The sequence below is a fragment of the Astyanax mexicanus genome, chromosome 22 (genome assembly GCF_023375975.1).
Source record: "Astyanax mexicanus isolate ESR-SI-001 chromosome 22, AstMex3_surface, whole genome shotgun sequence".
In the NCBI taxonomy this organism is placed as follows: Eukaryota; Metazoa; Chordata; class Actinopteri; order Characiformes; family Acestrorhamphidae; genus Astyanax; species Astyanax mexicanus.
The window spans coordinates 28,899,739-28,913,278 of record NC_064429.1 but is presented as its reverse complement, the minus strand read 5'-3'; the positions used below and the strand labels follow the sequence as shown (position 1 = coordinate 28,913,278).

General features: G+C 36.9%; 1 protein-coding gene across 1 annotated transcript in view; it reads right to left on the bottom strand.

The window, feature by feature from the left end:
- si:dkey-61l1.4 (collagen alpha-1(I) chain) overlaps positions 1-13,540 on the bottom strand; it is a 125,263-nt gene that overhangs the window by 92,367 nt on the left and 19,356 nt on the right. The window contains exons 2-4 of the mRNA XM_022667453.2: positions 2,464-2,644; positions 2,154-2,312; positions 1,811-2,003 (exon numbers count right to left, since the gene is read on the bottom strand). Of these exons, the coding sequence (XP_022523174.2) occupies positions 1,811-2,003; positions 2,154-2,312; positions 2,464-2,644 (533 nt within the window). The remainder of the gene's footprint in view (positions 1-1,810; positions 2,004-2,153; positions 2,313-2,463; positions 2,645-13,540) is intronic.

Below are 13,540 nucleotides of genomic sequence, written 5' to 3'. Positions count from 1 at the left end.
TAAATGTATAATAAATGTGTGATATTGGCCCCTTATGTGTAATATTGATATGGAATGTATAGCAATTAGTTTATTTAAAGTGTTTAAATCCTTTCCTAATATGCTTCATTTCAGAAAACACAATACTAAGTGTACAATACGTTTGCCCATACAGTGGGCATTAAAATATTATTAACCCCTTAACAGACCAGGATTTTTGTAAATTTTTGTCATTACACCACTAACATTTGAGGATTTCTATTCGAGCGTTACATAAAAAGCTTTCATGTCTGATACGAAACATTACTGAAAAGCATAAAAAACGGTTAAGTAAATATCTTCATATTTTTGTTACTCGTTTACTTTGTTATTTGTATTTAATTCAGCAAAATTAAGCAATTTTACATTAAAATGTTTTACACATGCTTGCTTCACCTAAATTGCAAGCAATATAAACAGCTTACATGGTTAATATTTGCCCTTTACCTTTCTTATGTTACATTTCTTTTAAAAAGTGCTACTCTTTTTTTTAATTAGTTTTTTAATGAATTTAACTCAAGATATGAGTAGAACATTTGTTTAGTTTCAAATTTATAAATGAAGCAATGATTATTAGCCCTTGGCCAAACATATATAAATGGTTGGGGGGGCGGGGGTGGAGGGTGTACAGTGTGTGTTTATCGAAAATGTGTTTTGATATATGTTTTTCACAAAAAAATGAGCCAATGCCAATGAGTTTGAGTTAAAAAAAAATATTTTTTTAGTATCATTTGATGAAAAATGAAAACGGGTCCCACAGACCCGAACACCACACAAGGGTTAATGTCAAAATTGAATTAATAAAATCATAAAATTGTCTCTTTCCCAAACATTTCACATTAAAATCAATATTTTTCTGAATACAAATCATGAATACAAGTTCAGGTCTTCCAAACCTTTAGTTTCGTTATGTTTGTCTAGTTTTTAATGTCTATTTTTAAACATGCAGAATTTGGGTTGATTCCTTTTACTGATCTGGAATTATTAAGTGGAGTAGAGAGAAAACAGGCAGCTTCTCCAAGTGTCCTGTAGGAGATTTTAAAGCTCTAAAATTTTTAGAATGTAAATAAGTAATTTTACTGCAGAGAAAAGGGGTACACCTGTAGGTTAAGATACAATGAGCTCTTTTTTTACAGCATCATTTACTCATAAATGTTCAAAATACAGGTTTGCAGATATTGCATGACATTGTACATGGGTTGGACAATGAAACTAGAACACCTGTCATTTTAGTGTGAAAGGTTTGTATGGCTAAATTGGAGCAGCCTGGTGGCCAATCTTCATTAATTGCACATTATTGCACCAGTAAGAGCAGGGTGTGAAGGTTCAATTAGCAGGGTAAGAGCACAGTTCTGCTCAAAATATTGCAATGCACACAACATTATGGGTGATATACCAGAGTTCAAAAGAGGACAAATTGTTGGTGCACGTCTTGCTGGAGCATCTGTGACCAAGACAGCAAGTCTTTGTGATGTATCAAGAGCCACGGTATCCAGGGTAATGTCAGCATACCACCGAGAAGGACCAACCACATTCAACAGGACTAACTGTGGACGCTGTAAGAGGGAGCTGTCTGAAAGGGATGTTCGGGTGCTAACCCGGATTGTATCCAAAAAAAATATAAAACCACTGCTGATCAAATCACAGCAGAATTTAATGTGCACCTCAACTCTCCTGTTTCCACCAGAACTGTCCGTCACCACAATAAATTATTATTGTGGTCTGTTTCACAAGAGTTGCATTGTCCAACCCCTGTACAACACATGACATAAAAAAAGAATTGCTGTAATACCTCAAAAGGTGTCTCAAACCCCTCTGCAATGCCCCCGACCATCAGCAGACCTTCGGTGGTGATGCCCATGTAGGGGTACATCCATCTGACTTTCTCCACCAGCACACAGTCCACGTACACCACCAGATACTCAAAAGAGACCCCCACTGAGAGCCAGTGCCACTGTGAATCAGAGAGGCCGGGTACCACAAACCTGTGGAGAACAGAACACTCACTGGAGAATAGTGTATGAGGGCATGAGGTGTTTTTAATGACAAGTATTGCCACAAATATGTACATTTACCTTTATAGTAATAATATCTTTAACAGTGTTTAGTGGTTCATTAAAGGTTATGAAACTCACTCATAATCCCTCTGCTGGGCGATGATGAAAGTGAAGCTGGACGGACTGAGTCGTATCTGGAGCATCACCTGATTGTAGAAGTCTAGAATGGTCAGGATGCTACGATCCTCCTCCTGAGAGCTCCGCAGCTGAAGAAGAACACTGAACTCATCTGAAAAGCTAATAACACACACACATACATACATTTATTTTATTTCATATTCTGGATTTAAGCTGCATTTTTACATTACTTGAACTGTTATATTATTTATCCAGCATCACAGCAACAGCACACTTAGATCAGGAACAGTACATGACCCCATGGACAGACCTTGGACCAAAGGCTTGTTGTGTAGGGAGGGTCAGGATTGAGTAGAGTCCAACGTTCAGCACTGCACATCCATCATCATCCTCATACAGAGACGAGTTCTTACTGTGCGGCACCAGGCTGGACACGTACTTCAGTAGATCCACCTTCTGGGTAAATGGATTCAGATGTAGATCCACATTCTCTGTAAGATTAGAGAAAACAATCAAATGGATGAGCATATAATTAGTTCTCTCTCTCTCTCTCTCTCTCTCTATATATATATATATATATATATATATATATATATATATATTTATATATATATATATCCTGATTCCAGCGAACTCCAGCAGGTGTTCTGTCGAAACATGCTACTTAGCTCGGTCTGCGCATGCGTTAATTCTCTCTTTTTTTTTTCTATTTTCATGTGTTTTCTGGATCGTTTGGATTTTCTTTGGTGCAATACACAATCTGACCTCACTGGCATTTTTGTTTAAGTGTAACAGTGTGAATATATAAAAAAGTAAATTACTCACACACACACACACATATATATATATATATATATATAATATATATATATATATATATATATATATAAGTCAAGACAGATAATATGTAGTTATGGTATTTTTATCTACGTGTCGCTTGGGGGGGGGGTGGGGGGTGGTTGCGGGGTGGTCTGTGTGGTTGGGTGGGGCGGATGGTTTGCAGAAGGGGTACCCACTATATTCACTGCACACCACTGGGTAATAGGTAATAGATACATTTTTATACATATATATTTTTTTATATATATATTTTTAGATACACATTAACATTGTTGTTTTATTTTATAAATTACGGACAACATTCTCCCAAAGTCCATTTTTAAAAAAAATCATTTAGAGCATTTATTTGCAGAAAATGTGAAATGTCTAAAATAGCAAAACAGATGCAGAACTTTCAGACCTCAAATAATGCAAAGAAAACAAGTTCATATTCATAGTTCAGGTTTTAAGAGTTCAGAAATCAATATTTGGTGGAATAACCCTGGTTTTTAATCACAGTTTTCATGCATCTTGGCATGTTCTCCTCCACCAGTCTTGCACACTGCTTTTGGATAACTTTATGCCTGCACTCCTGGTGCAAAAATTCAAGCAGTTTGATAGTTTGATGCTTGGTTTGATGGCTTGTGATCATCCATCTTCCTCTTGATTATATTCCAGAGGTGTTTAATTGGGGAGAATCAAAGAAACTCATCATTTTTAAGTGGTCTCTTAATTTTTCCAAAACTGTAGATCCTTTAAGTCCACTACATGTAATTACAGCTCCTGATATTCCTCAAACATGATGCCTGTAGCACGTCATCTCCCATTCTGTAACCGGGGGGAGTTCCCAAAAAGATGACATGAATGATGAATGTAGAAAAACAAAGCAGAGAATACAGTCACACGTTCAGCCGCTCGCACAACAATTATTAATCACACAGAACATGACAGCCGAGGACAGCAGGAGGGTTCCAGACCCATAAGTCACAGAGCTACAGTGCTGATCTAGGATCAGCTCCCAGCACCCAAATAATTGCGTCTTCAGTTTAAAAGGCAGCGAATGATCCTAGATCAACACTTATTACTCTGAGAAACCTGAATAAAGCTATAGCTCTGAAAACAGCTCTACTATGATGTAACACAAGAAAAGACCACACAAGGTATGGAACTATGGCCAGGCTTTCAGAGCTTTCTCTATGAAGTAATATTAACAGTAATGCCTAGTGATCATACTGCTCTAATCTGCACCTTTAGAAACTTCATAAAACATCTCAAAATGATCATGTTATAGGTGCTAGTACAACCTCAAATAATGCAAAAAAGCAAGTTCATATTCAGAAAGTTTTAAGAGTTTGGTGGAATAATCCTGTTTTTTAATCACAGTTTTTATGATTCTTGGCATGTTCTCCTCCACCAGTCTTACACACTGCTTTTGGATAACTTTATGCATTTACTCCTGGTGCTAAAATTTAAGCAGTTCAGCTTGGTTTGATGGCTTGTGATCATCCATCTTCCTCTTGATTATATTCTGGAGGTTTTTAATTTGGTAAAATCAAAGAAACTCATCATTTTTCCAGAGCTGTTTAAGGAATCATGTAGTAAATTAAAAGAGTTAAACAAACAAAAACACAAATGGCTCTTATCTGGGGTGCTGTTATGTTAAAGGTTTCTGAGGCTGGTAACTCTGATGAACTTATCCTGTGCAACAGAGAAATATCTTGCTCTTCCTTTTTCTGGAGCAGTCCTAATGAGAGCCAGTTTCATCATAATCAAAAAAATCATCAATGTTTTTGATAGTCTTTGCATTTGAACTTCATAATATTTTTTACTTTAATGTTTTTGAAATGTTTCAAATTGACTAATCTTAACTTTTTCAAGTCATTTTTTATTTATTTAGTTGAGTAGTTCTTGATATAATATGGATTAGAATGTTACACAAATAGAGCTATTCACTGTATACCTGTATCTCTACCTCTTCACTACTTTACAACTGATGCTCCCAAACACATTAAGAGGCAAGACATTCAGGTAATTAACTCTTGATAAGTTCAGCACAGCTGTTAACTTGAAAGCCTGAATTCCAGAAACTACTTTAGAAAACTGCCTGAGAAAATCCAGCCAAGATGTGCAAAGCTGTCATCTAAGCGAGAGCTGCTATTTTTAGTAATGTAACATATAAACCATTTGCCCGAGAAATAATTTGTTTTTTCAAGAGAATAAAGAAAGATAAAATCTATAGTTCTGATCCAAGGCTTCAGAAAGACAAGAATAAACCAAGGCCTTTAGATACTGGCCTTCAGATTTTTTAGGATATCTGGATCAACATTACTCATTACTCAACATTATCATGAGCACAGTGATCCAGGACGTAGGCCGTAGGGACGTAGGCCGTAGGGACGTAGGCCATAGGGACGTAGGGCCGTAGGGACGTAACATTTCCACATAACTCCTAATGACCCCTCAGCCCGGCTACAGACAGCAGGTCTATGAGACGTCTGATGGATGTGTGTAGAGTGAACCAGAAATTCCCATCCGAGTGAAGTCCTGTATTCTCTCACCTAATCCCAACAGGACACTGAGGAGATTTAGTGAGGAGGTCCCTAATGAACTTTCCACCCCGGCCCTGTGCACGTCCAGGCTCTCCGACCTGCCTCTACACGCTGAGCTTTCAGGCTTCCATACTAACGTTTCAGAAATTCAGTGTTTATTAGTTTATAGTTCATATCATGGATGCTGTTACACCGGTGCTAAATGTCCTTTTACCACCCTGCAAAAATAAACACATAGCCACTGGAAATATTGTAGGATAATATTGTTTAATTTTAAATATTAAATATGTTTGTGTTTAAAATACTTGGGCGTTAAAAGCTGGGCATACAAATGTTAAAATGCTACATTGTAAAAAGTGAAACCATCTAAAGTCTATGCAATAGATTGTATATTTGTTTTACTAACACTGTGTAAGTGCAAGATTATATTGCATATTATTTTAGGAATAATGATCTTAGACAGTCTTATTTACAGTTTTCACCTTATCTTAGGTTATTTTACTCAATTAGACACAAAAGTCTTACTTCATTGAGACGTCTTCACAAAAAAAAAATAAGCTTAAACCATTTGTAGATCTTTTTTTATATAAGCATATACGTCTCAATGTTTTTTTTTTTTTTTTTTTTTACTTTTTTCGCAAATGCTGTCAGTTTAAACCATCAAAACATTAAATCATCTCTCCAACATGAGCTTTAATCACACTGGGTATTCCAGAATATGGAACCTCATCCACCTACAATCTGGTCATTGCTCTTGGGCAAAGGACAGGGGAGTGACAGAACAGGGGTACTTCAGATGGCCAATCAGATTTCAGATGGAGTCCTTGGCTGAAGTAATTTGGGGAGGAGCCACTATTTTAAATGCAGTATCCAAGATGGCTGCAGATGAGAACAGGCTGATGTTACACCATGTGGTGTTTTAGTTTTCTTCAGGTTTCTGTTAATTGTGTTCTGTGTGGCTGTGAAACTTCGTTTTAATATGTTTTACTCTGTGAATTGAATGTGTTTTAGATATTTTAGAAGTTTAATGCTTTATGCCACCTGGGTTTTTAAACAGGTAAAATTGGTGCATTTATGGTTTGTTCAACAAAATGTGCAGTGCAATAACTGGACTTAATGTGCTTTAATTTATAGATTTTCTTTAAATTGGTGTTATCCGCTGTGCCACACCAACCACATGGCCCTTTAGCAGCTAAAAAGTACTTGCTCTACAGGTTGGGCTAGCAAAGCTTACTTACTACATTTGTTTACCAAAGAAGCTACTAACCTTTCTCTAAGCAAGTTTCATGTACATGCAGCTTTAGCAGCACTGCTGAGGTAAATGTTTGGCTAAAATTGCACTAATGTAGCTAATCTAGAGCAGAATTGCTAAAATAAATCCATAATTAGAACTGTTGATGTGAATGTGTTGTATCTGCTATTAAAATGTGAATTGTTCAATAATGCAGTATTTTTAAGCTGTGGCTTTTTAATTGCTTTTATTTAACTGAGACAAATGCACTTGGGCTTCAAAATGTTTAATTGGTGTATGCAGTGGTTATGATGCAAGATTTCCACTCCTTGTTGAGGTTAAATCTGCATATTACTACATTTTCACAAACTGGCTGTTTACCAACTGAAGTATAGTAGCTGTACATGGCTAGCTAACTTTCATTAGCATACATTAATTTACCTGTCTTTTGTAAATGCACTGATTGTACAAAAAATATAATTTTAGTGCTACTGAATTATAAGTGACTAAAATTGTGCTGCTGAGGTAGCTAGCTAAACTTTTGACTGGAACAGCACTGCTGAAATAAATTAAATTAGCACTGCTGAGGTAAATGTAGGTTATTGTGCTTTGCTAATGTATATTTAATTTGAAATTTTAGATTTTTTTTTTCAGATCTTTTACTTGAAACTGTTACATTTTGGTTAAACCTTTTTAAACAAAATGTTCATAAAATGGTTCCCTATATAAAGATGTTTATAATGGTTAAAAATACATTTTTTTTTAATATAAAACAGTTCTTATAAGTCTCTTCAACCACTTGTCTTAATGCCAGCTTTCTCCACACACTCTTGTAAAACTTTTTTTTTTTTGCCCAAACTTTATTGGTTTTAAAAAAATAATGTTCCACACTTTTTGGAAACTCATCCAAACCCCAAACTCACTAAAACGGAGATTGAAATAAATAAATAAAGGAAAAAGTAAAGAGGGTTGAATTGATTCTGTGTGTAAAAAAAAAAAAAAATAATAAATCTTCAATTTCTTCTGTGTTGTGTGGGTTTTTTTTTATAGTAGTGCTTTATTTTTGAAGCAACACAAATATTTGCTATTTTTCAATAGAGAATCAAATGTGAACCTCCCAAAAAAAACCGAAAGAACCTAATACTGATTTTATTTCCCAAATAAAAACAGCTCACAAAGCTGGCTTGTAGTTTTACGATACAAGATTTCCATTCCTGAAGATTCCTGATCTGTGGCTTCCTTCTCGCTACATCAGGGTGAAGTGAGGATGGTGGGAGTCCTGTAGTGACTGGGCTCATTTACTCAGACGTTAGGGAGTGTAAGAAGGAGGTTAAGCACAGTAATAACTCATGCTACACTAACAGGGCCTGAATCTCACTGCCTCAATGGGCCTCTATGACAAATACAGTGGAGTTGCTCCCTATAATTCCTGCTAATTTATAGACCCTCAGCATGTGATGTATGGACCCTCGCTCCGGATTCCAGCTCATAGTGCTTCCTCTTCAGCAGAAAGCAATCTCTTATTTCTCTATATGTGCTGAAAGGAAGCCTCCACTACAGACCTGCACTGCAATCAGGCCTCAGTCATCACCTCCCGCCCTAAAGCCGGCGCAGACAGCAGCCAGCGGCATTATGGGTAGCGGATTCCAGTCACACATGAGGAGCTCTCTGATAAGCTGATGAAAGCTCTACCTTGCTCCATACTCTGCATACCAGACTTCACATATGTATTATTTACTGTATGCTGCACCTGTATGATGAAAATCATGTATTTCCATTTTTGTGTGTGTTTAATTCAGTTCATGTACAGTACAGGCCAAAAGTTTGGACACACCTTCTCTTTTTCAATGGTTTTCTTTATTTTCATGACTATTTACATTGTAGATTTTCACTGAAGGCATCAAAACTATGAATGAACACATGTGAATTTTATGTACAATTTTTTTTACAATTTAAGATAAAAAAAAGACAAATGTAGGTGATTGTAACTGCTTCTGAATTACTTCAACACACATGCACAGATTTTTTTTTTTGCGTTGTGTTATATTGATATAATCTGATATCATTTTGTGGAGTTCTGTGTGTATTTCCGTTTTGTTTTTAATAATTTTGAGAAAGTGTAATATTATTTAAGCAGAAGTTTATAAAAGTCCATATCATGTTATCTTTACCCACACTGTATTTTATGTTAGCTTTTTTGCGAGTTTTTTTTTTTTTTTTGTAATTTAATTTCTATTTTTTCCCATTTTCTCCCCAATTTACACAGCCAATTACCCAATCCACTCATTAGGACTCCCCCTATCACTAGTAATGCCCCAACACACAAGGAGGGTGAAGACTAGCACATGCCTCCTCCGATACATGTGAAGTCAGCCACCGCTTCTTTTCGAGCTGCTGCTGATGCAGCATTTTCGAGCAGCATCACAGCGCACTTTGAGGAAAGCACAGCGACTCGGTTCTGATACATCGGCTCACAGATGCCCTGTGCTGCAGACATCACCATAGGAGTGATGTGGGGAGAGAGCGCCATCTACCCATCCTGAGGGAGCAGGGACAATTGTGCTCCCTCTGAGCGCCGGCAGCTTGATGGCAAAGCTGCATGAGCTGGGGTTCGAACCTGCAACCTCCTACTCATAATGGCAGCGCTTTAGACCACTGGACCACTCTGCGCCTATTTGCGAGTGTTTTAAATTGTGCAAAAATAAAATTTAGTTAAAATGTAATTTAATAAAATTTAATTTTTGTACAAAAAAAAAATTATAATAAAAAATAAGCACATGCTCTGTTCAGACTCTTTCCGGAAGACACACACACACACACACACACACTCAGGGCTAACGGAAGCCATTTAACAGTGGTGGGTTTTATCTACTGTAGCTCTTAACTCCAGCTTACTCCAGTTCAGCACTGAGGCACTGAAGTGTGTTTCCACTGGAAGCCCTGATAAGGCCACCAGCAGCAGCAGCAGCAGCAGTGTATAATTGTGTGTGTGTGTGTGTGTGTGTGTGTCTGTGTACAGTGTTTGCACACATGGTGGAGTGTATATATGTGTGTGTGGGGGATGGGGGGGGTGGGTGGTGGTTTACAGGCTGTGAGGACACCTGTTAAGTATCATAAGCCGGACTCCTCCATGAGAGGCTACCAAAAGAGAGCAGCAGAGCCTTTAGGTCCACATAAATCTCCACTGTGATGATGGAGAAGAATCCGGAGAGATCCCTCGAGGGCAGAAGAATGAGGATGAGAACTTGTGCGGGTAAGAGTCTGGTGTTTGAGAAATAAAGTGGAATAAATTAGGGAGGGTGTTTGAAACTGTTACATTTCTGGCTTTGATCGATGGAACGAGTGTGGATCTTCGAGTGGATCTTCATGGTGAACGTCAAACGAATTCAGTATCCATGTTTTTAACCCATTGATATAGATTAAAAAAAAAACCACATGCGCAATGAAAGACAAGGGTTGAGTGTAATCTCACCTATATAGACCAATCAGAATGTAGATGCCAGGATTTAAAACACCCTTGATGTGTGTGGATGAGCATTATCCTGCTGAAAAATGGCAATTGGAAGCCCTGCAATGAGGCTGTCCTGCACATACAGTACCAAAAGTTTCTACAGGTGTTCCTGTTTAGCTTTATCACCCTTTTTAATGAATGCATCCAGCTACTTTAAGTTGAACCCATTGATGGCAAATATGCACACATCTTGTCCAATCCCTGTTGAGAAGTCTTCAATATTACATTTCAAATGTTAAAAAAATCATAAAAAGGAAAAAACACATTGAATAAGAAGAAGTGTGTCCAAAATTCTGTTGATGTTCCTTGTATCAGTACTAGTGGTGAACAACTGTTGTATATCGCACACTGATAGGTCCACTGAGCACAGGAAGAGACCAATTAGGATGTTTTCTGTTTCACACTCTTGCTATATATTTCACTTACTCAATCTGTCATGCACAATCACTTCCAAACGTTGAGAAAGCTTCAATATTCTGTATGATCTGATGGCATCATGGACCAGCTATTAATTTGAGGGAAAATCCTGTGAGTTGCAGGAGAAGTGGGATTTCTTAACTAAGTTTAATGCAAGTGTCTATAAGGATCTATGCCTTAAACAATGCTATAGAGGGAATTGAATTTTTATTATTACTTTTTACTATTAATAGATATATAAAGTAGGCTAAATACAGCTCTGGGGAAAAAATAAGAGACTACTTTAATTTTTAAATCAGTTTTCATGCATCTTGGCATGTTCTCCTCCACCAGTCTTACACACTGCTTTTGGATAACTTTATGCCCTTACTCCTGGTGCAAAAATGTAAGAAGTTCAGCTTGGTTTGATTTCTTGTGATCATCCGTCTGCCTCTTGATTATATTTGAGAATTTTTCAATTTGGTAAAATCAAAATCAATATATTTTATACATTTTACATTTTGTGTACAGATATTTGTGGACACCCTTTTAAATGAATGCATCCAGTTACTTTAAGTTGAACCCATTGATGGCAAATATGCACAAATCTTGTCTAAACCCTGTTGAAAAGTACTGCCAATAGAATAGGACTCAATATAGGAGCAAATAAACATGAACCATCATAATGGCTGATGCCAGGCATGGGGGCAGACTGGTATAAATTTCATCAGCACTGAGCTGTGGAGTATTGAAACTATGTTCTCTGGAATGATGGTGCTCCATCCACTATTTTTGGGATGATTTAGGGAGTTTCTACCAACATCCTGACCTCAGTAACACTTTTGTTACTAAATGCAATCAAATCCTCACAGTGATGCTCCTCAAAACTCTAGTAGAAAGTGTTCTCTGGACAGTAGAGACAGTTACTCCAACAAAAACAGGATAAACTCAAGTCCCAATGCTTTTGGACATAATGTTGTTCATGCAATTGTTAGAAAGAGCTGCTTCAGTGTTGGTGTAGCTGGAAAATGCAGTCTACAGACGGTACTGTATATGGCTGTAATTCGAAAGTGTATGGCTCTTTTTAAACAGCTCAATATGAAGCACTTACTCCAGAGTGGAGCTCTAAAGCAGATCAGAGCAGTGCGGCACGTTTCAAAGCCTCAACAGTGACTTACTCACAGGTGAGAGAGAGGAGAAACCCCAGCATCTTGATGCCATGTGTCTGAACACTGGCCAAAAGCCAATGTCCTGCTTCTTCTATTCTTAGGGTAACACCTCCTCTCACTATAACACTGACTCTAACTTCACAGCTCAAAGCATTACTTTGCTAACTAGCAGATCGATTATATCAATTAAAATGAATATTATTAATAGTATAAGACTAAATATAATTAGGCTTAATACCTTAACAAGCAATACTCACTATGCAGAGCTTAATTTACCACATGATATACTTTACAGAGTGATTTAACAGTGACTTCCTCACTGTTAATGGGCTTTCGTAAGGAACGATAGAAAATATCAACAAATTAAAGTGTCACAGTTGTCACACCTTAGCCTTTTTTCATTTTTTTTTGGTCCAATGTGTTCCTGTCCTAAGTTTTGGTGTCATGTGTTCCTAGCCATGTGCTCTTTGAGCAAAAGTAAAGCACCAAAAGTGTTACTGAGCTCAGGATGTTTGTAGAAACTCCATAAATCATCCCTCTTTGAGCACATGGCCCTGTATTGTTGTTATTTTGTCTCCGCCCCAGCCCCGCCCTAGTCTATAGTGTTCCCACCTGTCCCGTTTGTTACCCCCTCCACCCCTTGTTTCCTTCCCCACGTGTTTCCTGTTTCCCAGATTGTCTATATACCCCCTGTGTTACTTTGTTTTCTGTCATGCTTTTTGTTTAACCCTGTTGTGTTATCTGACTTTGCTGTTAGTTTGTGCTCTAGTCCTACATTGTTTGTGTGAATCTCTGCACAACAAAAGCCTACGTGCAGCAAGTCATGCTAAAACATACTGTTAAATTTCAGGTGCAACTTATATAAAATAAAAAAAAGAGAGAAGGAAAACAGCCTTTCTTTTGCTTGGTCAAAAAACAAAGGACAACAAACATCCTTTAGATTGTTTGTTTGTTTTTGCTTCTTTGTTAGTCTTTTGTTTGTTGTCCTTTGTTTTTAGTCTTAGTCTTATTGTTTGTTTCCTTTTCTCAGTTTTTGTTCTTTGTTGGTTGTTTCTTTAAAAATATAGAAAGTAAATATAACTTCATTTTGCATCCTGCCTCTAAATCGTTACAGCAGTTTTACGTTTAGCACACTTGAATTCTCCCCTTGTCTTTATTAAATCTGTTTACTACATTTCCCAGAATGCCCCAAAAGATGACAAAATGATCACTGTTGTTTCTATTGCCAATCAGAAACTGTTACTTGTTATTTGCAACATTTGCAACCCTCATATCTTGGTTTCTTTCAGTGTATATATATATATATAGCTGTTGTTTTTACTTGTGAATTAGCGAAGTATTGCCAACCTTATTAGTTGTGTATTAAACATTCTTTTGTATTTAATTAAATTCTGTTTTAGCCTTCTTGCTCTGTTTTTTGGATTTCTTTGCTGTTTGCTGGATTATCTGTTTAGTTTATAGTCATGTTTTTGTGAAACTGCTCTGTATTTATAATTTTTTTAAATCTTTTTATATACTTGAGCGTCTAATTTATTTGCTGATCACTGATAACAGTCTTCCCTCAAAAAAATCCCACAGTTCTCATCAAATAAAAAGTAAACCTTTAATCAGATCATGAAAAAAAAAATTATAATATCATAGTACAATGCCCGAGGAAGGCCTTGTACTATGATATTTTGGAAATGTTCTGATCCAGTCTAAAAATTGTGGAT